Source organism: Trifolium pratense, linkage group LG7 (assembly GCF_020283565.1).
Source record: "Trifolium pratense cultivar HEN17-A07 linkage group LG7, ARS_RC_1.1, whole genome shotgun sequence".
Lineage (NCBI taxonomy): Eukaryota > Viridiplantae > Streptophyta > Magnoliopsida > Fabales > Fabaceae > Trifolium > Trifolium pratense.
In genome coordinates this window covers 2,739,260-2,766,125 of record NC_060065.1, presented here as the reverse complement: position 1 = coordinate 2,766,125, position 26,866 = coordinate 2,739,260, and the positions used below count along the sequence as shown (strand labels likewise).

General features: G+C 32.5%; 2 protein-coding genes, 1 non-coding gene and 2 pseudogenes across 3 annotated transcripts; 4 read left to right on the top strand and 1 right to left on the bottom strand.

The window, feature by feature from the left end:
• Positions 1–663: 663 nt before the first annotated feature.
• Positions 664–7,273, top strand: LOC123893621 (annotated as a pseudogene).
• Positions 7,274–7,763: 490 nt separating this feature from the next.
• LOC123893622 lies at positions 7,764–12,140 on the bottom strand (annotated as a pseudogene).
• Positions 12,141–12,410: 270 nt separating this feature from the next.
• LOC123893619 (pentatricopeptide repeat-containing protein At1g09900-like) lies at positions 12,411–14,688 on the top strand. Its single transcript, XM_045943386.1, has 2 exons — positions 12,411–13,936; positions 14,229–14,688. Exons 1-2 carry the CDS (start codon positions 12,638–12,640, stop codon positions 14,265–14,267), a joined length of 1,338 nt encoding a protein of 445 aa, XP_045799342.1. The 5' UTR covers positions 12,411–12,637; the 3' UTR covers positions 14,268–14,688.
• A 2,588-nt stretch (positions 14,689–17,276) lies between these two features.
• Positions 17,277–22,545, top strand: LOC123893618 (oligopeptide transporter 2-like). The gene is made up of 6 exons (XM_045943385.1): positions 17,277–17,860; positions 17,985–18,082; positions 20,014–20,577; positions 20,694–20,946; positions 21,036–21,218; positions 21,402–22,545. The coding sequence occupies exons 1-6, from the start codon at positions 17,390–17,392 to the stop codon at positions 22,017–22,019; spliced, it is 2,187 nt and encodes a 728-aa protein (XP_045799341.1). The 5' UTR covers positions 17,277–17,389; the 3' UTR covers positions 22,020–22,545.
• A 2,463-nt stretch (positions 22,546–25,008) lies between these two features.
• Positions 25,009–25,080, top strand: TRNAD-GUC. Its single transcript has one exon. It is a non-coding gene; the product is annotated as a tRNA-Asp (tRNA).
• The last annotated feature ends 1,786 nt before the right edge of the window (positions 25,081–26,866 follow it).

Below are 26,866 nucleotides of genomic sequence, written 5' to 3'. Positions count from 1 at the left end.
TCAACAAGAAAGATATCCCAGCTGGACACTAGTCTATCTACACTACCACAAATGAAAATGAATACATTGTGAATTAATGTCTGTATTCATATTTCATATTCATATCACCGTATTAGGACAGTAAAGATAATAATAATGGTACAAAAATAAGAAAGATAAGAATTAATGGCATTGAAAGTGTTAAAGCATACCAAAAATGAAATTTTGTCTTAAAACTTGTGCATTCAATGCATTGAAAGTGTAAAAAGTTGTTTTTATCAACATTAACTTTATGTTTTATTTTTATTTTTAGTATGCTTAACAAGTGCATCGGGTGCACCGTTTAACATACCCATAAAAAAATACTATAAACACAGCATTATATATTGCAAGTTCCAAGGGGCAAGAATCAAAACGTAGAATCAGGGTGGAAAAAAAAATGGAAGAGTAGATATGAACCATTTCTCTTATACAGTCTAGCAAAATTAATACTATTTTGTTGTGTGCACAATATTCACTAGCATACTAGCATGGGTTCTGTTATAAACGACGACGATGTTTCACCGATCCCATAGGTTCGGGCCGTAGTATCAAATGACGATGACCCGAACCAACCAGTATGGACGTTTAGAATGTGGACATTGGGGATTTTATCGGTAGTGTTGCTGGGGAGAGAGAGTTTTCATTGAATCCTGGTCCTTTTAACATGAAAGAGCATGCGCTTATTTCAATATTTGGTAATGCTGGTGCTGCTTTTGGGAATGGTTCTGCTTATGCTATTGGTATTATTAATATTATTCGTGTTTTTTACCATCGGAAGATTACATTTCTTGCTAGTTGGCTTCTTGTCTTGACTACGCAGGTAGGTGTGCATAACACACTCCCTCTCTCTTAATTTCTTTTCTATGAATTTAATTTATTTATTTGAAAAAAATATTTTATTTGAAAAATATTTTTTTGCATGAATCAATGGGGGATGATTGCAGGTATTGGGGTATGGATGGGCGGGGATAATGAAGAAATACGTGGTGGAGCCGGCAGAGATGTGGTGGCCAGCCACTCTAATGCAAGTCTCTCTGTTTAGGTATGTACTTCTGCTTAATAGGTTTATTGAATAATTGATGGATGTATATATTGGTTATTCAATGAATTTTTTTCTTCTTATAAGAGTGATTGGAGAGTATAATTAATTAATTATGTTATTTCTTATTTCTTATACTACTTAGTTGAGAGACTAAGATAAAAAAAAATTAGGAGAGGATCCAAATTCATAGATGTTTTTCTATAGTAAGTAAAATTTCATTTTTTAAATTGATGTACTTTATTATTTATTTTTTTTTACCACTGGATCGTCTAATCTGGTTCACGGTTAGGGGATCGAACTGTGGTTCTCCCTATTAAGTCCAACACCAATTGCCGCTAGACCCAACTAACGATCGGTTATAATTATTTAATCAATAAATTTAAAAAATCGAAATTTTACTACTTAATGGGTTTTAGTTTATTTTATTTTTTTCTTTCTCAACAAAGTCTTCTAATTTGAGCATAAAAATTGGGCGGGCGAAACTTGTGTGAGCTGAAATCACTATGTATACTAATCGTTTGAATATGTTTATTGTCTCAAGTTATGTCGTTTTGAGAATGACTTAGAAAACAAAAGAGAATAATGAGTTCTATAAAAAATAAAGAAGAAGAGAGATGAGAGATAGTAATGAAAAATACAAACCGATGAATAAAAATGGAATGCATAAAAAACGTACGCAATGTCCCAAAATGCTGTTTTTTTTGTTAAACAATGAGTATGAAGAAGATACGTATAAAAAATGTGATGTTCTTAAATAGATTAGTCTTTGCAGTTGTGTGCGGAAGATATATTTAGTTTACCAAAAAAATAAAATAATAAAGAATAAATACTTTATTAGTCGAAAGAAATTAAATACTTTGCTTTATATAAAAAATAGTAAAACTTATTTTTTTTCTTTTTTAACATGGTGACTTAAGTTATTAAGCGACTTAATAAAAAAGACGAAAGACGAAGTAATTCTTTTAAATAATTAGAGTTGTATATTATTTTTGGGTAAAGTCTTATAAAAATTTAAATATGATCCAAAAAGTGAAGTTGTTTTTTTTTTTTTGGTATAAAGTGAAGTTGTTGTTTTAATTGGTATTCAACATAAACAATGATAAAGTTAGCCGAAATTTAACGAGGAGATCAAGTATAAAGAAAAAATAAAATATTTTTTTATTTACTTTGTAATCTTAACTATTTTCATTGTCGACAAAATTTTCTAGCTACGTAGTTTACTATAAAGAAAGAAATTGTCAAAGCAAGAAGAATAAACTTATCTACTAAATAATATTTTTTTTGCCTTCAATATTTATATTAATTTTTTTAAAAATAAACTTATTTGAAATAGTTAAATCTATATTATTAAATTAACTTCTTAAAAGAATTAAATAAAGTATAGACACGGGGTAGGGTAACCCTATACTCTGCTCTCTAGGATGTGTTTGGTTCGTGATAAATGAAGGAGAATTAGAATGTTGTTTTTGAAGCAACACAAATCAACTAATTTGATTTGGATTATTGTTTAATTTGATGATATATATGATCATTGTGTAATTATTGAATTATATATCTATCTATCTATATACATGCAGGGCTTTACATGAAAAAGATGAGAAACGAATGTCAAGAGAGAAGTTCTTTTTTATTGCATTTATTTGTAGTTTTGCATGGTATGTGATTCCAGGCTACCTCTTTGCCACATTATCAATTATTTCATGGGTTTGTTGGATATTCCCAAATTCAGTAAAAGCCCAACAAATTGGATCTGGAAAGCTTGGGCTTGGTTTGGGCTCATTTTCTCTTGACTGGACCACTATTGCTGCATTCCTTGGGAATCCACTTGTTACTCCCATTTTTGCAACAATTAATATCCTTGTTGGTTACATTTTATTAATCTACATGCTTATTCCTATGTCTTATTGGGGATTAAATCTCTATAATGCCAAAACCTTCCCAATATTCTCTTCTAAGCTATTCACTGCACAAGGTGAGGAATATAATGTGACAGCTATTGTGAATGATAAATTTGAGATAGATATGGATGCATATCTTAAACAAGGTCACATCAATTTGAGTATCTTCTTTTCTGTTAGCTATGGTCTTGGCTTTGCTGCCATTATTTCCTCCCTCACTCATGTTGCCGTTTTTAATGGAAAGTAAGTAATGCTTTTCATTTTTAGTAAATTGCAGTTGTAGTCGCGGTTGATATTGTAGCCAAATGCATGGTCACAATTACGATTTATAACTATGTTACATTCGTGGAAATTAACAGGGAGATATATGGTCAATTTCGATCTTCTCGAACTGGAAAAGAAGACATTCACACAAGAATGATGAAGAAGTATAAGGACATACCTAATTGGTGGTTTCATGTTACACTTTTGGCCTCATTTCTCATTGCACTTTCATTGTGTATATTCATGAAAGAACAAATACAAATGCCATGGTGGGCTCTCATCTTTGCATCAGGACTTGCACTCATTTTTACTCTCCCCGTTAGTATCATAACTGCCACTACTAATCAGGTATACGATCATCAAGGTTTTAAATAGTGGTCGCAGTCACGTTACCATTTGTATTTATTGTCTAACATTTTCAATTTCCAGACTCCGGGTTTGAATATTATCACTGAATACATAATGGGTGTGATATTTGTTGGTTTATATGACAGGTTGATAATCTGAGAGAGCATGTTAAGGCAAGCGGTCTTTCCAAAAGAGTTCAACTAGTTGTTGTTTCCCCCTTGTTAAGGTATACCTTGGTTGTAATTTGGTATACCATTATTTGCTACTAGTCACATTTTATCAAGATTGGTTACTTATAGTTGATGTGAATTGAAAGAAGAAATGTTATCATGTAAAGGTGTAGAAGAAGTCCTTTACAAACCAGGAATTTGATATAACCTTGTAATTGTGAGATAAGATGACCGAATCAAACTCAAACAACCATATATAAAACAACAAATATCAGATGATTTTTAAAAACTTTAATGTTTTACCCATTGTCCTAGGATTAATGAAACTCTGATGTTTCTACCAATACCTAGTTTATGACTCGCTTAAAATCTAACAGATCACAAATATTCAGAGAGAAAATCTCACATTACTGTTTGAATTATATAGTGTATGTATATTATATAGATGCATACTTTTGTTATATGTCTAACATATACTATCATAGTGTCTTTCAAATATGACTGAGCTATGCTTCTTATTAAATGGTCTCTAGTTTATTTTTTAAAATTCAGAAAAGGCAAGAACAGCTGGGATGTTACACATATGAATATGCCATTCAACCCATATAGTTTTATATTTAATATGTGGTTATTTTTAAAAGTATTGGTCTTGATTTGGAGTTTTTGTTGTAAGTACACAATAGTAATTATTTAGATGTATTATTGAAAAAAGAAATAATTATTTTCACGTAGTCTTGTGGGATTACACTGAAGTTTTCACGGATTTTTTTATTTTTTTTGCAAATCAGTGAACAAACAAGAGTGTTCCTCTAGATATATTTTTCAGGGGGGTGGGATGAGGGGGCTATTTAAATTGATAAATATTTCATTGTAGGACCATGCAAACAGCTGTTGGAGTCTTTGGTGGTGATGCACACGCTGATGGAATTGATGCCCCTCCTCTGATGAATGACAATGTGGGGAATAGCAATCGTCATGCAATTTCAAGTCTGAATTCGCCACCATTTATAGCAGTAGAGCTTTGCCGAGAGCATTTGGTATGTGATGATGAAAATTTTGTAGTTTTGGAGTTTAGAATCTGAGATATTGAATCTACTAATTACACCAATCGCCTATGTGCTTTCTTCCTCCTTTTATATATGTTTCAAATAGAGTATGGCATCGGCACTTATGAAATGTGCCAGATGAAATAACTTAATAGCTTAGGTCATGATGAGCAGATAGTAGTTTCAAAATTGAATGTATACTATCTCTTACCTCATCTCTTGTCTTTTTTGTTTATTATTTATATATATAACAAATAGCATTGTATTTAAGTTAGTTTGTATAATATGCTTTTTTTGGGTAATTCAGGGGGTGCATCCTTGTGATAAGAGAAGAAGCATCACTGAGTACCAAAATATGTTTCCAGCAATTGATTTTTCACTGGTAAGTAATCTATTTTGGGATAGTAGCTACTATAATTTTGTTCTGATGCATTCATACCTAAGGTATGATTGATATTTGATTAGATAGGATTCATGCTTCGTATGAATTATGTTTAGATAGAGCATGATGAGGACATTTTGTGGAAACCTGATATTAGAGAGGAGAATGAAGAAGTTGCTGCCAGGGGACTGAAATTTTTAGATTGGTGAGTGATTAAATAATTCGTGTTTCGACTATGCATATTTAGTAAGTCGTATTGAAAAAAAAATAGGGAAAGCCAATGGCTTTTTTTTTTTTTGGATTACAGAGCCAAAGGCTTTTTAGCATACTGAAAAAAGGTCCATATTACTACGGTTGAGATTTAACCTGACATTTTTAATTTGGTTGGAAAGTTTGACTCTTGACCATTTTGCACTTACTATGACTGTGTTAAGACTTAAGACATTTAGACTATACATGTGTTTTCCCAATTATTATTATTTTTTCTTTCTAATGTGTTGCTCAGCATCTGAAGCAATCAATTATATTAGGCCATTATGATTATGTATTCTATTGATTTTTCTGAATTGGTCCAGGTTGTGGACACGTAAAGAAAAGGAGATTGCTGTTGTTAGCCACAGTGGTTTTCTATTTCATACTCTTAAGTTCTTTTGGAAACGATTGTCACCCAAATGTGAAGAATGAAATCTGCACACAGTAAGTATTCATCTAAAAGTAGTGTCTTGTCTTTTTTATGACCACAACATTCAAATTTGGCTATCTATGACACATAATTTAATAAGGAGAATTTTTGTTTTGGAAAAGTAAATTGGCTAATATACTGTCCCGTGGGTGTAGCTCAGTTGATAGCTATCAATGACATTATTGGAGGGGCTGGGGTTCGAACCCCCGATTCGGCGATTCCCCACTTCTCCACACTTAAAGTGTGTAAGTCTAGCCACTAGGCTACTAGTCCCCCAAAAAAAGAATACACTGAATGACTAGTTGGAATCCTTTAAGAAAAAACAGGACAAATAAGAGTTTGATTTTAATTTGTTATTAGTATACGAAGTTTTAAATTGTTATTCAATGACATGTTACAGGAATGAGTTTAACAATACATGACATGCTATACTCATAAAGCATGTTAATCTACACACATGTATCTTTTTGCTTTTTATATTTGCAAGTTGAATTCTCTGAATTTGTCATGGAATTATGTGGCAATAATATTCACTTCCCATTAGTATTTAGCAAAAATATCCTCAGCTTATTGTAAACGTCTTACTTAAAACTTGAAATGGATAATAGCTTTATACAAAGAATTGTTTGAACAGTCCATCTCTGTAGCATGTACATACACTTCCCAGGATAATAGGATAGAAACTTCACTTTGTGGTGTTATCATATGGCATAAATAGAAAAAGGTTTGCAGTTTGCAAGCCTTTCTTGTATTGGACTTTTATAGGACTAACAAGTAAAATTTCTCCCTTCTTTTTCTACAGTTTAGCTAATGGTGAACTGCGTTCGGTGGTTATCATTGATAGGGGGTGAGCATCCTATTTACAGAACAACTTATACTCATTACAAAAGCTTCTGCGGAAAATTCAGTTTTGAGTTTTCATTTTTGCAGGATGATTGGATCAGATGAGTCTTCGACCAACTATCCTGGCAAAATTCCAGATGGCCTTGACCTTCCTAGTGATGTTGCGGACGAGAAACTTTCTGAGAATGGGCCAACAAATTAACATGATGGGATTTTCTCCAGTTATATAGTTTCAGTAAAGCAAGCTATAGGTGTTAAGTTTTCAAGATGATGACGACGACGATTGCTCCAATTTATTAATGGTCATGGATTTTTACTTGTAAACATTAGAGATGTTCTTTTACTTTCCTAGTTACCTTCCCTCCTTCTCGTGATACATTTCAACGTCTGACCTCTTCTTTCACAGTAGAAAGAAAGGAAGGATCAAAGTCAGCCACGGTAAAAGTGATTTTAAAATTGTTAATTGGAAATAATCTAAATATTCTTATTTGAGTGTGAATCACTGTTTGAAATTTTAATGACATGTAAATTTAGGCTGCTCATTGAGCATATTGGTTATCTGGTGGTTGACGTTGTACATTTGAAGGTTGATATTGAGCATGTGGTGTCGAGGCTGATAAATTGGTGGTCGAGGTTGTGCACTGGATTCCAATATTAGATGTGGATATGATGTTTGATATTATGCACTCCTAAAAGTTGTTCAATTTGAAAGCGCATACCACATTTAGACAAATTGAAATGGTTCTAAGACGAAACATGATAACAAAGAACATAGAGCAAGTTGCAAATCAATTTACGAAAACACTAAGGTGTCCAGTTTCACTTATACCAGCTATAATTTAATCCCCTAAAATACTTATGATTTATACTTCCTATTGATAACAACCATTTACTCTATTGCCAGTAAGAACTATGATCAATGATAAATGACATTCTTTCTCTTAATTTGTTGCCTCCATGGTCATACAAGATAATCAGTTAGAAAAAAACATTAACTATCAGACTCGTAACTAAATACCGATTGAAATAATAGATTAAGTTATAGTCGATCCAACTTCTCCTTCTCCTTATCAACTAATCTATATTTCCATTAATTAACTACGGTGAGTTTACCTATAAACTAATCACCTTGTTAAATGATACTCGTCCATGGAATTCAAACACAAATAAAAGTAATTGAAATAAAATTTCACAAATCCACAAGTATGTGATGATGATTTTGTTATTGCAGGCGAAGAGAATCGAAAATCGATTGAGCCTGATCTTCCTCATTCCTTCATATATTTTTTTCCATACCTGCCGCTGTAAAGTTTCAAAGTACAGAAGTTGCCAAAGCCAGCAGTTTTGGAAATGATATCAAAATGTGTATTCATGCTATAAAGATGAGCAAATGTACGTAGGAGAGATAAAGCCCTCAACCCTTAAGGGCAAATAACACAAAACCGACTAAGACGGATAGTAGAAGGATGAGACCAGCAGCTACAACATTGATGTGACCTGGCTTCACGAGTTTATCACTAGAACTCTCTCCTCTGCTATCAAGTTTCACCTTGTCCTCTATGACAATTTCTGAATAAGAGGGTACTGCTACATCCCAGAAAGATTTAGTTTTGAAAGATACGACTTCTTTTTCTGGCTCCAAAATTGTAGAGACCTCAGTTGGAGCTTTCATGGATAACAACTCCATACAGTGATCTTTTAAAACCTAAGAACAAATCACAAGTAATTGACCTTAAAACCAAATCACAAGGTGCAAACAAAATTCACTAGAAGATAGAAACCAAACCTCAACAGTCTCAGAAGGCTGCAAGTAATCACACACATATGTCCCTGCTAACCATGGTGCGAAAACTCTTCTAGGAAAAGGAAGGTTGCATTCTTTTCTGTCAAAAAAAGAATAATAGATTTATTACTTAACCAAATGTGGTATTAGGGTTCAACCATTAAAGAATATAGTCAGAGCAAAACAAATACTGAATCACCGAGAATCTATTTTAGGCCAGTGTATTAACATCGTAACAAGGTACCAAGAATAAAATGTCTCAATTGATCATGTAATCAAGGACTCGGGAACAAGCATATACACTAGGTACAGACGTCTCGGAACAGAAAATTGGAGTATATCAATGAGTGAGATGTAAATATCACATTATAAATTACACTTTACCTCAATAAATGCAGCACAAGTTGGGAAACGGGCTTTTCAACTGATACATCGTCATCACCTACTTGCCTTCCAACATCGTGTGAATCAACATCCGTCTCATCACAGATTATATCCAATCTACTTTGCAGGCTTGTAATGATATCTCCCTACACACAGAATTGTGATCCAGGACAACATTGGAAAAGATCAGAAAATCAGTGAAGTTATCACTTCATCACTCCCTAAACATGGGAGAGGGTGTACCACCAAATAACAATATTTTGGGGGAAATATTAACAAACAAATGCCAAGATTAAGACAGCCCTTGAATAAAAGAGCAGAAATTTCATCATAAATAAAATCATGAATCAGTGACAGCTTGTGAAATTGGCTCTTTTGAATTCAGATACGCAAATGAACATATTGTGCCACTAAAAGAAAGAATACCAGAAACATCTCTTTGGCTGTATGCTTTATAAGATATTAACAATTAATGTTAGAACATGAAGTTTTAAACCAACTGGAAAATTAACAAGAGCTATTGTAAACAGAATATTCTTATATGATATAAAATTGAAGGAAAGTTTACCTTCAATAAAACTATTATTCGAAAATGGTATAAGCAATTCAACTTCATGCACACTATCGGACGAGCATGGTTCACTATCAAGAACCTAAAGTGGTAGAGAAAATAAATAAATTTTAATAAAATTAATGATAACAGAGAAATGTCTTGTACTGTTAATAAAATACAAGTGCAGAAATGTGTGAGAAGAGAAAGAAAACGGGAAGATTAACAAAACCTAGAGTGGGTGGAAGAAAAATTCTTTTGCAACTAAATATGTACTCCCTCCGTCCCAAAATATAAGCAAAAAGTGGTCAACAAAAATGAATGTATTTGGTCCAAATCTTTAACCAAATACATCAAGTTTATTTGACTCACTTTTGCTTATATTTTGGGATATCTTTTTATACAAATGAACATTATTATACCTTTGAAGAAACTATTCCACTCCAAACCACAAATATTAGCAACTTCTCTTAATATTTTATCATGTGTGATATGAATCATGAACATCATTATCTCTACAAGTGGTGGCTTATAATTTTCTGACCTACTTACACATGCACACTTTATTCATTTTCATTTTGATTAATTATCTCTATCATTTTAGTGTGTTACAATTGAATCTCGAAATACTAAACTATCATTATGATTGATCATCAGAAGATACATAAAGATTTAGCACTAACCCCTGCTCATAGAAATACAGTACAAGACTCCTAATCCTAACTGAACAGGGAAACAGATCACAAAAATAACTTTAATATAAAAACTAAACTTGTAAGAGAAGAAAAAAAATCCTATCAGATAGTTCAAGATATCATATGATATTTTTCTTATATTCTAACAACTTCAGTAGTTGAAGTGCAACCTCAAGCCAACACTATCTACAGTCTGCAGGATTTCACTTGCATAGATCAATGTCAAAAACTCAAAATGTTGCTCTTATTGAATATTCAAACTAAATCTGATAGCAAAACCATTTTAGGCATGCAATATTCAGTTCAGAAATCCGGTGTATCACAATACAAACACATATCATAGGAGCTAAACACATTACAACCAGGGAATTAACAACTTTGTTACTCATAACAATTGAAAAACACCAAATTGTTCTTACTTCTATTATGACTTATGACAAAATAATAGCTGCAAATTAGAAGAGAAAAGATGAAATAAAATCGGGGAGTGGAATAGTTTACCAATTTACCGTTGATCAGGGATTTTGCATCTGAAAGCTCTTTGGCATGAACCGATATTGCATGATGAAGAACGTCACTCAATGTTTGGAATTTGGATGAACCGTCATGCAATATGGGAAACCTTATAAGATATGATACCACATTCAAAAACTCAATTTACCAGCAAGTCTAGTCAATAAATACAAGAATATCCTAAATTTGTGAGGTTGTTACCTGAGGTTAAAGTTGTGCATACACCTAAAAGTTTGAAAAGAACTTAAGACCTTCCCCATTTTAAAATCACACGGGCGTAGACTACTAGATGTAATATTTGAAGATAGTGAGCAGTTTCTACAATTCCACCTGCACAAAACAGTAATAGAACAAACACCAAATCACACCATAAACAAAAATATATTCTCAGCTAATCGAACCATTTTGGGAGTGTTACAAAATACAAGAACTTGGGTTACCTTCTCGGGCCATAACAAATTTGAAGAAGCAGTCTTTCACCCCAATTAACCTCCAAAACTGGAGCTGCTTCAGCAACTCCCTTAACAGTCTGCAAGGGAGCAAAAGGGGAACAAAATTACTGAATACCTACCTAACCTAGAGAGCTAGATAGCACCAACATTACGGATTCGACACTGACACATGGGGTTATGTTCAAGCACTTTCATTTTCTTAAATTATATTATTACCGGTGTCTATGTGTCAATGACAATGTTGTATTCGATATTCAACATCAACACCATATTCATGTCTATGTCGGTGCTTCATAGCTAGAAAGTATCGCAACATATACATGCTAATGACCAAGTTAACTGAAATTCGATAATACCTGGCAAAGCATTATGGTTGAATTCTTGAAAGCATCATCATTAACCCAAACATAGACACCAACAACCTTAATGCCACCAACTAACATTCTAGAAACCTTGATAATAACAAAATTGGAATCAAAACTAGCATATGCAAACAAAACAAGAAATAATAATAATAATAATAATAATCGTTATGATTGAAGAAAGTGGAGAAATGAACCTGACGAGCGTGTTCGGAAACCCAATCCTTATCAATGAACAAAGAAGAAGAATCAGGGGTTTGAGATTTTGATTTGGAAACGGTTTTCTTGTCAGGTTGAGTGATGGAAGAAGCGGGTTCGCCGGAATCATTGTGAGGAGTTGGAATCAAATCGAAGAGGAAGACACGATCCAATGCGGAGCTGAATTTTCCTATCAGTAGACCCACCTGCAGTGAAGTTGGTTAGTTAGTTAGTTATGAGAGAGAGAGATAGAGAGAGAGAGAGAGATAGAGAGAGAGAGAGAGAGTGCCTCAGCTGGAGGGGATGATTTGGTGAGACGATCATCGACAGATTGGAATCGGGTTTCTTCTCCGACAACGGCTTTCACCATTGCTGGCGTTTCTTTGGGCGTTGAGTTCAGGGGTAGCAATGTGAATACAGGCCTATTCAATTAAATTTTAGAAGTATTTTATTATCTTATTTTTTCAACTCTTCCGTAGAGTTTTTAAGGAGAAAAGTCACTCAGTATGGATGACTGCATCTATTACTATTCTCTAGAAGTGTGATAAATTTCAAATTGTATTACGAATCTTATGAATGAATTTATTTAGTATTGATTTTGTCAAGAAAAAAAAAACATTTGAAAAGTTTTGTTAACAGGTGTCCTGAACGCTCTTTAAGCATTCTATTTAATAAAATATTTTATTCAATAAATTAAACACTATAATTTCCAATGAATTGACTTTATGCATTTTCATAAAAATTCTAGAAACTACTTACTATTTAATGTCTTAAAAGAGTACCCCAAAGCACTCATTGGGATTTGCCAGAAAATATAGGGAAATATAATACATAAACCTCTGTTCCTCCTTTGAAACTGAGAATGAATCCACCGCCGCAGTTAGAATCGGATAACATCGTCGCCTACACCGTCTTCGAGTCGGAGGAATCTTCCAATTGCAAGTAAGTAATAATCGCTTCTCAATTTCCATTATCATCCTATCTACATACTCAGTAGTAAAACTATGGATTCAGTTATACACACCCAACATTTTTACTCATTTCACTACCACTCTCACAAACAAGCTTCTACAACAACTCGTTGCTTCAGAACTAAAAAACCTTTCATTTTTTCTTCTCATAATTTTGCAAAACTCAAATGCAATAGTTATAGTCAAAATTATGTCCCCAACGGTAAATCACAACAAAACCATAAAGGGAATTCCAATAGTATACAATCATCCCCAAACGGTGCAACAAATTTAGAGGAGATAGAGAACAATAATCAACTCCGTAAATTCGTTAAAATAGGTGAATTAGATGAGGGATTTAAGTTTCTTGAGCGAATGAGTTTCAAAGGAGGCATTCCCGATGTATTTGTTTGCACAAATCTCATTCGTCAGTTTTGTAAAACAGGCAAAACTAAGAAAGCTACACGAGTCATGGAAATTCTAGAAACTTCCAATGTGGTTCCTGATGTTATAGCGTACAATGTTTTGATTGATGGTTATTGCAAATCGGGGGAGATAGAGAAAGCTTTGCAGCTTCTAGAACGGATGAGCGTTTCGCCTGATGTGGTCACTTATAATACGATTTTGCGTAGTTTGTGTCATAGGGGTAAATTAAAGCAAGCTATGGAAGTTCTTGACAGGCAGCTACAAAGGGGGATTTATCCCAATTTGATTACGTACAATATATTGATAGAGGCGACTTGTAAAGAGAGTGGAGTTGGTGAGTCGATGAAGTTATTGGATGTGATGAAGATTCAAGGATGTAAACCCGATGTGGTTACTTTCAGTATTCTTATCAATGGGATTTGCAAGGAAGGTAGGTTGGATGAAGCAATTAAGGTTTTGAGTGACATGGCTTCTTATGGTTGTGAACCGGATGTGGTTGCTTATAATATCGTTATTGATGGACTTTCAAAGGTGGGGGCAACTGAGCATGCTGTGCAACTCTTGGATGAGATGTGTAGGAAAGGTCTTCAACCTGATGTAATTACATATTCTTCAGTGATTGGGGGATTCATTCGTGAGAGAAAGGTTGATGGTGCTATCAAAATGTTCCATGACTTGGAAAGATCAGGCATTAGGATCGATGCTTTCCCTTACAACTCAATCATGTTGGTACTCTGTAAGGCTGGGCAAACTAGTCGTGCTATTGATCTACTAGCCCGTATGATAGCTAAAGGATGCAAACCTACTGAAGCTACATATACCATTCTTATTGAAGGCATTGCTTATGAAGGATTAGTTGAGGAGGCTCTGGATTTGTTTAATGAGTTGTGCTCCAGAGGATTTGTGAAGAAAAGTTCTGCAAAAAAGGTATATAATAGGATTGATAAAATGCATTTGTTTAGCTTATAGTCCTAGATGGCTGTTACATTAGACTTTGTTATATCCCTTATGTTATCGACTTCTTGCCCTGAATCTAGCCATATTGAATTCTAATTTATATTTTAAATTGCTTGAGTGATGAATAATATGGACCAATCATGCTTCCAGTTTTTCAGTTTTTGAATCTCATCTTGCTAGTATATTTTAAGTTTGTTGTCTACTTGACCGTTAGGGTCACCAAATATATAACATGATTCGGTGCTTTCTTGTTTCGTGATAGGTAACTGGACAAGAATTAAATGAAAATGTGGAACTATGAGTTATATCTTGAACAAGGAGGCTTGTGATTTGGATATGAATGATTCCTTCATAGTAATTAGTTTCCTGACTATTACCATCATTAGTGGTAACTTCTTGAAGTTGGCTTAAACTTCTCCGAGTCCCTCCAACCAGCTTAAGCTAAGCATGACATCTGCTTCCCTGTGTAGATAATGGACTATACCAACACGTTGCATCTTCATTACCGCCCCTTTGCGTACTAATTCGATTCTATATATATCTTTCCCTTTTCTAGAAAATGTGTAGTTCTTGCCATTTTACTGCCCAAGGCTGAAAATGTGTAGTTCTTGCCATTTGTGTTTGTTGTACATCCTGTGCAAGGTGCTAGCTCTTTCTCTTATGCAGTTTCCAAAACAAACAAAAAATATATATTTAACCATCAATTAACGGTGTTAAGTTTATAAGGGAGATTTTTATTTATTTTAAAAGATTTTAGGGGAGGTTAGCGTTTAATCTAAAATTAGAGGGAGTGTTTGTGTCTTTTAAAGAAACGTCGGGGGAGGTTAGTACCAAATTATAAAAAGGACAAAACTTACATACAGTACCATAGTTACTGTTTTCCAATGAAATGTGAACACGTGTACTGTTTTTGCTATTTTCACGTTTTAACTTTTATTTATTCGATTTATATTAACGGAACATCGTTAAGTTAACATCTTCTTCGTTGAAAAACCAACCCAATCCACCACCAAAAGAAGAACTTGCACGGCCAACTTTAGAAAGTTCAACTGAGAAATTGTTGGAAGGTTCACCCTTAAATTAAGAACACCTACTTAATTATTAAATAATACATCCTTAATTATAAAAAAAGAAGAAGAAAACACTGAAAATTGAACAAATATAAATAAACGGTGAAATAAGAAAAGTGGGGAGTGTGAGAATTTTGACTTTCAGTATTCAAAAAAACAATCTTGACATTGGTTTAAAGGCTTGAAGCAATTCAATCATATATTAGAAACTTAGAGAATGTGTGTTTGTGGTGGAGATGTGCTGTACTGATGGTGTCATGATTATTTCTATTTTCTGGCAGTATTGAGTAGAGCTAGGCACAACCGAACCAATTCAATTGAAACCGTTCGACCCAAACCGAAACAAAGCATTTGGGTCGGTTTCTGTGGAACCGTGGGTTGGAATTGTGTAAATCGTAGATATTAAGACATTAACTGGGTGGTTTACGGTTGGAAGGTTTCGGGCTATTGCAAACCGAAACCGAACCGTTATTAATTTTTTACTATTATTATTATTAATTATTATCAAGCATATAGCTACTAACAACATAATTATTTGAAAAAAATAAGTAATTAAAAATTTAGACCAAAGATTTAGACAAGATATTTGGATAAAAAAATAGAAAATAATGGGCTAACAATATGACTAAGTTTAAAGGCCCAGAAATTGGGGAAAAAAAGTTTGGACAAAAAATGACACAAGTAACCTGCAATTGTATTTGACAAATTTTAATTAAAAATTTGAGATTTTTTTTTAAAAAAATGGTTTAAACCGTTGAACCGAACCAAAACCGAGTCAACCCGAGAAACTATAAACCGACCAAACCGAGTATTTAATTGGTTCGATATGGTTATGCATATGTCACTCATCGGTCCGACTGATTATAGGGTTTGAGCCCGAAACCAAATCGAACCGATGTCCATCCCTAGTAGTCTGTAGAGATCGTTAGATTAAAAGATAGAGAGACTACGGTGATGGATGGATGGTGTCTTGAAATTGGATGGAATTAAGAGGATTGAACGCAAAGAGAATTGAAACGGCGTTAAAGAAAAATTACATTGTGGTACGCGTGTTAGGTTTTAATTGGGAATAGTAAAAACAGTGCCTATGGCACTGCACTATGGCGCTGCACTTAAGTTTTGTCCTAATAAAAAATTAATACTCCCTCCGGTCCTATATGTAAGAAACACTTTGGGAAAAAAATTTGGTCCTTTTTATAAGAAACACTCTTTAAATTTATTATTTATTAAATAGATAATTTCTTGTATACCCTTATTAAATTGTATAAAATGCAACTTATTTCAATGTTATGCATTAATTACACAAACACATTACCAAAGTTAGTTTTGGAATAACACATAACATTTTAGAATTTTTAATAAAAAAAATAAGCATCCTTGGTATGTGTGTTTTTCTCAATGTGTTTCTTATATATAGGACCGGAGGGAGTACTAAATTATAAATCATTTTAAAATATTAATTAATATTTAACAATTTAAGTTTTTGAAAGTGTCACTCATAGTAGTCCTTAAAAAACTCAATATATGAATATCTGTCTAAATATCCATATATACAACTTTGTAAAAATTATAATACTACTTTGTTCAATATAAAATTTCCAATTTTGGTTGTTAATTACATATTAGGAAGGAAGATCCTTCAAAAAATCATAAAAATATATTTACTAGAAAAGGTTACAAGAGATAAACATTAAAAACATTAATAGAAAATTTTGATTTTTTTTGAACAAAGGAATCTTAAAAAACGAATATGGTAATAAATTAATATTTGCATAAAAAGTAAAAGAATATTCAACAAGAAAGATATCCCAGCTGGACACTAGTCTATCTACACTACCACAAATGAAAATGAATACATTGTGAATTAATGTCTGTATTCACATTTCATATTCATATCACCGTATTAGGACAGTAAAGATAATAATAATGGTACAAAAATAAGAAAGATAAGAATTAATGGCATTGAATAAAAAGACATATATAATAAAAAAAGGAAAATGTTAAATAGTTCATCCGGTGCACTAGTTAAGCATATCAAAAAGGAAATTTTGTCTTGAAATTTATGCATTCAATGCATTGAAAATGTAAAAAATTGTTTTTATCAACATTAACTTTATGTTTTATTTTTATTTTTAGTATGTTTAACAAATGCACGAGTTGTGCACTGTTTAACATACCCATAAAAAATACTATAAACACAGCATTATATATTGCAAGTTCCAAGGGGCAAGAATCAAAACGTAGAATCAGGGTGGAAAAAAAAAGGAAGAGTAGATATGAACCATTTCTCTTATACAGTCTAGCAAAATTAATACTATTTTGTTGTGTGCGCAATATTCACTAGCATACTAGCATGGGTTCTGTTATAAACGACGACGATGTTTCACCGATCCCACAGGTTCGGGCCGTAGTATCAAACGACGATGACCCGAACCAACCAGTATGGACGTTTAGAATGTGGACATTGGGGATTTTATCGGTAGTGTTGCTTTCGTACCTGAACACATTTTTCCAATACCGAACTCAACCTTTATTGGTGACGATGATATCGGTGCAAGTTGCAACGCTTCCTATTGGTCGATTCATGGAAAAGGTGCTTCCGACGAAAAAGTTTCGGATCATTGGATTTGGGGAGAGAGAGTTTTCATTGAATCCTGGTCCTTTTAACATGAAAGAGCATGCGCTTATTTCAATATTTGGTAACGCTGGTGCTGCGTTTGGGAATGGTTCTGCTTATGCTATTGGTATTATTAATATTATTCGTGTTTTTTACCATCGGAAGATTACATTTCTTGTTAGTTGGCTTCTTGTCTTGACTACGCAGGTAGGTGTGCATAACACACTCCCTCTCTCTTAATTTCTTTTCTATGAATTTAATTTATTTATTTGAAAAAAATATTTTATTTGAAAAATATTTTTTTGCATGAATCAATGGGGGATGATTGCAGGTATTGGGGTATGGATGGGCGGGGATAATGAAGAAATACGTGGTGGAGCCGGCAGAGATGTGGTGGCCAGCCACTCTAATGCAAGTCTCTCTGTTTAGGTATGTACTTCTGCTTAATAGGTTTATTGAATAATTGATGGATGTATATATTGGTTATTCAATGAATTTTTTTCTTCTTATAACAGTGATTGGAGAGTATAATTAATTAATTATGTTAAAAAAAAAATAAATAAAAAAAAAATTATGTTATTTCTTATACTACTTAGTTGAGAGACTAAGATAAAAAAATTAGGAGAAGATCCAAATTCCTAGATGTTTTTCTATCGTAAGTAAAATTTTATTTTTTAAATTGATGTACTTTATTATTTATTTTCTTTATCACTGGATCGTCTAATTTGGTTTGCGGTTACGAGATCGAACTGTGGTCCTCCCTATTAAGTCCAACACCAATTGCCGCTAGACCAACTAACGATCGGTTATAATTATTTAATCAATAAATTTAAAAAATCGAAATTTTACTACTTAATGGGTTTTAGTTTATTTTATTTTTTTCTTTCTCAACAAAGTCTTCTAATTTGAGCATAAAAATTGGGCGGGCGAAACTTGTGTGAGCTGAAATCACTATGTATAGTATACTAATCATGTGAATATGTTTATTGTCTCAAGTTATGTCGTTTTGAGAATGACTTAGAAAACAAAAGAGAATAATGAGTTCTATAAAAAATAAAGAAGAAGAGATGAGAGATAGTAATGAAAAATACAAACCGATGAATAAAAATGGAATGCATAAAAAACACACGCAATGTCCCAAAATGCTGTTTTTTTTTGTTAAATAAGGACTATGAAGAAGATAAGTATAAAAAATGTGATGTTCTTAAATGAATTAGTTTTTGCAGTTGCGTGCGAAAGATATATTTAGTTTATAAAAAAAAAGTAAAGAATAAATACTTTATTAGTCGAAAGAAATTAAATACTTTGCTTTATATAAAAAGTAGTAAAACTTATTTTTTTTCTTTTTTAACATGGTGACTTAAGTTATTAAGCGACTTAATAAAAAAGACGAAAGACGAAGTAATTCTTTTAAATAATTAGAGTTGTATATTATTTTTGGGTAAAGTCTTATAAAAATTTAAATATGATCCAAAAAGTGAAGTTGTTTTTTTTTTTTTTGGTATAAAGTGAAGTTGTTGTTTTAATTGGTATTCAACATAAACAATGATAAAGTTAGCCGAAATTTAACGAGGAGATCAAGTATAAAGAAAAAATAAAATATTTTTTTATTTACTTTGTAATCTTAACTATTTTCATTGTCGACAAAATTTTCTAGCTACGTAGTTTACTATAAAGAAAGAAATTGTCAAAGCAAGAAGAATAAACTTATCTACTAAATAATATTTTTTTTTGCCTTCAATATTTATATTAATTTTTATAAAATAAACTTATTTGAAATAGTTAAATCTATATTATTAAATCTATATTATTTGACCAACTGTTAGTTGGTTCAGTGGTGATTGGCACTGAACTTGGTAGGGAGGATCACGGTTCGATCACCCGCAACTGCGATCGGGAGGAGGCTGAAATCACTTGATATCAGAACTGACCCCAAACCAGATTAAACTGGTGGTTAAAAGCAAAAAAAAAAAAATCTATATTATTTGAAATATTTATTCTACAGTTTTATTTTTTAGCTTCTACAAAAATAAAGTAGCTAAATATACATTAACTTATTAAAAGAATTCTTGTTCAAAAAAAACTTATTAAAAGAATTAAATAAAGTATAGAAAAGGGGTAACCCTATACTATGCCTCTTTAGGGTGTTTGGTTCGAGATAAATGGAGGAGAATTAGAGTGTTATTTTTTTCGATTAAAAACTTAAAAAATTTTGTAATTAGTTCAATTTTTTTATGCAATACAAATCAACTAAATGATTTAATGTGGTTACTTTGATTTGGATTATTGTTTAATTTGATGATATATATGATCATTGTGTAATTATTGAATTATATATCTATCTATCTATATACATGCAGGGCTTTACATGAAAAAGATGAGAATCGAATGTCAAGAGAGAAGTTCTTTTTTATTGCATTTATTTGTAGTTTTGCATGGTATGTGATTCCAGGCTACCTCTTTGCCACATTATCAATTATTTCATGGGTTTGTTGGATATTCCCAAATTCAGTAAAAGCCCAACAAATTGGATCTGGAAAGCTTGGGCTTGGTTTGGGCTCATTTTCTCTTGACTGGACCACTATTGCTGCATTCCTTGGGAATCCACTTGTTACTCCCATTTTTGCAACAATTAATATCCTTGTTGGTTACATTTTATTAATCTACATGCTTATTCCTATGTCTTATTGGGGATTAAATCTCTATAATGCCAAAACCTTCCCAATATTCTCTTCTAAGCTATTCACTGCACAAGGTGAGGAATATAATGTGACAGCTATTGTGAATGATAAATTTGAGATAGATATGGATGCATATCTTAAACAAGGTCACATCAATTTGAGTATCTTCTTTTCTGTTAGCTATGGTCTTGGCTTTGCTGCCATTATTTCCTCCCTCACTCATGTTGCCGTTTTTAATGGAAAGTAAGTAATGCTTTTCATTTTTAGTAAATTGCAGTTGTAGTCGCGGTTGATATTGTAGCCAAATGCATGGTCACAATTACGATTTATAACTATGTTACATTCGTGGAAATTAACAGGGAGATATATGGTCAATTTCGTTCTTCTCGAACCGGAAAAGAAGACATTCACACAAGAATGATGAAGAAGTATAAGGACATACCTAATTGGTGGTTTCATGTTACACTTTTGTCCTCATTTCTCATTGCACTTTCATTGTGTATATTCATGAAAGAACAAATACAAATGCCATGGTGGGCTCTCATCTTTGCATCAGGACTTGCACTCATTTTTACTCTCCCCGTTAGTATCATAACTGCCACTACTAATCAGGTATACGATCATCAAGGTTTTAAATAGTGGTCACAGTCACCTTACGATCGATTTGTATTTATTGTCTAACGTACATTTTCAATTTCCAGACTCCGGGTTTGAATATTATCACTGAATACATAATGGGTGTGATTTCGCCTGGATTACCAATAGCCAACGTTTGCTTCAAGACTTACGGATATATGAGTATGTCTCAGGCCATTTCTTTTCTATCTGATTTCAAACTAGGTCACTACATGAAGATTCCACCAAGGTCAATGTTCATAGTTCAGGTATTGCTCAATAATCGACAACATTAGTATTTTTCTCTTTCAGGCATGTTTAAATTTCCGTCTTATAACTCCTTCAATTTTTAGTTCGAACCAGTTGAACAACTCTAATTAATTAAACCACTAATTGTGTAACTAAAATTTAATGTCAAATACTAATCTTGCAACTAAAATTTGATTGATCAGATTATAGGGACTCTTATAGCTGGAACTGTGGATGTTGGTGTGGCATGGTGGTTGCTAGGTTCAATAGAGAACATATGCCACGAAGAACTACTACCACCTGGTAGTCCATGGACATGCCCAGGTGATAATGTGTTCTTCGATGCATCCGTTATATGGGGTTTGGTCGGCCCAAAAAGAATTTTTGGCCCCCTAGGAAACTACTCAACGTTGAATTGGTTCTTCTTATTTGGAGCATTAGGCCCATTAATTGTATGGGCCCTTATGAAAGCCTTTCCAAATAAAAAATGGTTATCACATATTCACCTTCCTGTTATACTTGGAGCAACTGCAGTAATGCCACCAGCTAGCACAGTGAATTTCAATTCATGGCTTATTGTTGCAATTACATTTAACTATTTTGTGTATAAATATTATAAGAAATGGTGGGAAAGGTACAATTATGTTCTTGCTGCTGGTTTAGATGCTGGATTGGCTTTCATGACTACTCTTCTATTTTTTACTGTTAGTAATGGAGGAATAAAGTTGAACTGGTGGGGTCAAGATGAGCATTGTCCTCTTGCAAATTGTCCTACTGCTAAAGGAGGAATAGCTGCTGATGGTTGTCCTGCATTTTCATAATTTTTAATTTATATGACTTTCTTATATATTTCATTTATTTAGTTTATGTTCTTCAACTTTTCTTATGATGATGAAGTTTGGATTCATACTTAATTGTGGGAATATGTACCTGCATTGCATTAACTTTAAGTTGTTTAAAGTTTGTGTTGTTTCAATTTTTTTTTTTTTTTTTGTCTTTTCAATTTGAGTTACTAGCAATTTATTACTATATTTTAGTGAGGTGGTCTAATGTTGATAATGAGTACTAGTATAAAGTATATATAAAAAAAAAAAAGGTAAGAGAATAAAGAGGTTCATTTTACAAAGTCAATATCAGTTGACTTTTTAGAGAATGGAGTAAAGCAGAGAATGTACTTTAAAAGTGTATTGTTAGTATTTATTAGTATAAAATTCTCAATCCATTCTTTGATATAATTTCATTTATTTAGTTTCTTTCTTCAATTTTTATGATGAGGATGAAATTTGGATTCATACTTAATTGTGAGAATATGTGCTTGATTAGAATATGTGCCTTCATATTTATTCAGAATAACCGATGAATAAAGAACATTGTTTCTCTATCAATTGAGTTATGATCATGAATGTAAAGTTTGTGTTTGTTGTATAAGAAAAAGTGTGTTGTTTTATTAGATTTTTTTTATTTATAGACAAAGTGATAAGCAATATTAAAACTTACACACACAACTGCGAGATCTTGAGTTTAAATTCAAGTTAAAATATCTGACCTAACAATATTAACATTTGTCCGTTAAGTTAAGACTGTATGGTACGAATAAAAAGAATAAAGAGATTCATTTTAAATTACATATGAAGTATCATGAGGGGATACAAATATCATAAGATAAATTATTCAAAGATGAATGAAAATAAAAGAAAGAGGAATTGATAAACTGTTTACTAAATTAGATTTTGTTGCTAACTCCTTTAGTCAATTTATATGTAGAAATAGGGGATGCCATAAACAAAGGCAAGGAAATCATCACCGTCACATAGTACTATAAAAAAATAAAGAACATTGTTTCACTAAAAAGCAAATAAACATTAATTGTATATACTAATTAAGTTCACACCAAAGAGCAATTTCATTTATTCCATTTAATAAAAATCTCCATTGGTGTGCACAAATTGATTATACACAGATACAGATTAATTAGTGCTCTATGTAACCATGATTACTTAAAAGTGAAAATTAAAAAGACTAAAGCAATTTTTTTCTTCTCCTTTTTGCGACAACAACTGTAATTTAAAACCATGATTATCGTCTCAAAGGCTACTATATACCTTATATCATTGCTTGAGTACTGTATTAGCTGAAGGTGCAGCATATCTAGCGGAAAAACCGCGGCCTAAAGATTCTTCATCATCCTCCTCCCAAGTACCATCATCAAAATTTTGAGCATAGCTTAAAGGGTCATACCTAAAACCACCAACATGTCTATAAGTGTTGTTTGTTCTTCTCTTCCATGGAATCTTCAATTTGAGATGCCCCCAACATGAAAATAATCCTCCACCACTTGTTTTGCTTCTTCTAGGAGATGAAATTGTTTCCATTACTAGCTAATGTTAGTTTCATGGAAAGAAAACTCTAGTGTTGGTTTTCGTGGGGTCTTTTTATTCATAATAACTTCTATTTTGCTATGGATTTTAAGTGTGTGGTAGAGAATAATTATAACTTGTGAAAAACACCTTTTTTTGGTGTATAGAATAAGATTGGTTTTTTTAAGATATGAAAAGAATCTCAGAATGTGAATGACTGAATGGTACTAGTAATTCGGTTAATACTTTCATTAATTTTTATAAGTTTAAAATATGATTATATTCTTCATATATTTTTTTTAATCTCCGATGTTAGTTTATTACGACACATTGTGTGATTTTTTTTGTTAAGTAACCTAGTGACTTACGGAGACCATTGTATGATTATACTAAGTATATGCATATTTGATATCACGGTGAGTACACCAAAATCACAACTGTGATTTTAAATAAGCTACAAAATGTGACTTTTAGAAAATTACAGTGGATCACCGTGGTTCTGGACATATCAGTGTGATACAAACATAGGCTAAATTAGAGATTTAAAACATTAAATTTGAAATTTATGTAGAAATTTTGAAGTAGGGATTTATTTGATTGATTGATGTTGTGGCGGGTGGGGCAAAATTTTGGAGGTTTACTTATGAAAGAGCATATTCCTACGATATAATATAGCTTACGAAATTTGATACGTTTTTAATTACACGATAGGATGATAAACCAAGAAGAGTGGCATTATCAGTGTGATAGCTAAAGTCTTGAAAAGGTCCAAGAGTGGCATTATCATCCTTGTCTAAGTATTATGGTCTATTATTCATTTTCTTATTTATACCGACAAGAAATGAAAACCCACTTTATTATTTAATCATTATCTAATATCTTCATCATCAAGTATAAATTGATTTACCTAGGAGCGTTTAAATGAAAAAGCGTGAGTCGCTTCTACCTTAACCAAATTTTGTATTTGATCTTTGTCTTGAGCATGTAATAATGTTAAAATTTTTGGAGAAACTTTGCAGCTCATTTGAATTTTATAAAGGTCGAGAGATTAATCTCTACAGTTACGCGTATAAGATACTTGGTATACACAAACAAAAAAACTATTCATCTGTTCCAAAATATAAGGAAAAATTGGTCAAACAAAATTGATGTATTTAGTCCAAATTTTTAACCGAATACATCAATTTTCATTAACCAATTTTTCCTTATATTTTGAGACGGAATGAATATTTAAGTGGTAGAATTTTAAATCTGCAAATGATTAAAGGTTTAATTTCTTCTAAAATACGGATTTGATTCCAAACCAATTGAAACTATTCGTCATGAGTAAATGAATGCAACTGCACTTTATTATATTGATATGATGATGATGATTAATGCGTATGCGTACTTATTAGCTTTTAGTAAACATCCAAACGTATTTATTAGTTTCAAAATAAAATTAAACAACAAGGTCGTTGTAGTATAGTGGTAAGTATTCCCGCCTGTCACGCGGGTGACCCGGGTTCGATCCCCGGCAACGGCGTTTTTTATGTTCATTTTTCTCAGTTCTTTCAAAATGCACTGTTCTCACTTGTTATTTGAGAATTCGTCTAACGCTCCCAACATTTTTTATTTTATTTTTGAAATATTGTCTTTGCTATTAATAAAATTTCGTTCACCTTTTGTCAAATTCTAGTGGTTCAACGTCGTTAACATGAGAACCAATACACCTTTTTGCAGAAAAACTAATGCAACCTTGGCAAATAAGTATTCAAAATTTTAGCAGCACATTGCATGAGGCTAAATATGTAGCAACAACAAAAGTATAAATATCCAGCATAGTATTTGATATTTTACTTTTGAACTTGGTTACTAATATTAATGACACTGAAGAGGCAAAAATAAACTCCAAGAAAGATTATTGGTTGGACCAAAATGTCGCAGAATGAGCGGCCAACAATCAACATATAAGCCTTTCCTTGCCCTTAAGAGAATGATACATGAAGGATGAAGAGCATGAAACATAGGATGGTCCCTTGTTCAAGATATAACTCACAGTTCCACATTTTCGTTTAATTCTTGTCCAGTTACCTATCATGAAACAATAAAGCACCCAATCATGTTATATATTTGGTGACCCTAATGGTCAAGTAGACAACAAACTTAAAATATATTAGCAAGATGAGATTCAAAAACTGAAAAACTGGAAGCATGATTGGTCCATATTATTCTTCACTCAAGCAATTTAAAATATAAATTAGAATTAAATATGGCTAGATTCAGGGCAAGAATTGAAGTTGATAACATAAGGGATATAACAAAGTCCAATGTAACATCTATCTAGGACTATAAGGTACACAAATGCATTTTATCAATCCGATACATTACTTCCAAATACTCCATTGCTCTATCCATCTAATTTTTACTATAACTTGTGCATTTGAGTTTACTAACATTACGAGGAGATAGAATGAAAGGTTTATTTGTTGTTATAGAATCTAGTTTGTGAGAGTGACAGTGTAATGAGTAAAAGTGTAGTATAACCATATCCACTGTTTTCACCATAATTGGTTGAATTGAGATAGTTTGTAGTGAAATAATGACTCACTGAGTATGTGGTGGTAGGTAAGATGATGGAAATAAGAAGGGATTATTACTTACTTGCAAGATTCCTCGAAGACGGTGAGAAATGGAGTTTGTTTGTTTGGTTCAACAGAGGCTAGGGGAACAGAGGGATTTTAATGGAGGGAGAGGAGGGGAAGGATTTTAATTACCTATGTGTTTGGTTCAAATGAGGGGAGGGGAAGGATTTTAAAAACTGTTAGAAATGTAGCATTGTAACTTGTATAAAAAAAAGTTAGCATCGTAAAAAATGTATACAGGTAAAGAAAAAAAAATCCATGAGAATAAATTTGAAAAATGATAATTGTGGTATTTTAAAATAAATATGAGATTAAGTTTGGCATTTTAATTAAAATTGTAATAACACGTCTCTCTTTCTCTCCCCTCCCCTTCAAATCACCCAATTTGGAAGCAAAAATTGAGTATAGGATTAGTAAAAAAAAAAAAAAAAGAGTATAGGAGGAATTTTGCTCCCCTCATAATTCCTTCATAAAAATGGAACCAAACACAATTTCTTAAAAATATTACCACCCCTCATCTCCATCTACCTCGAACCAAACACACTTTTAAGATGGATAAGTGGAATGATCGGCGTTCGAATTCCGACACTATATATACAATGCAATATTCCTGACAACTGAGCTAAGTTCGCGGCACATGAAGGTTTATGATTTATCATACACTTTTTGTTTCATGGCCCAATTGAG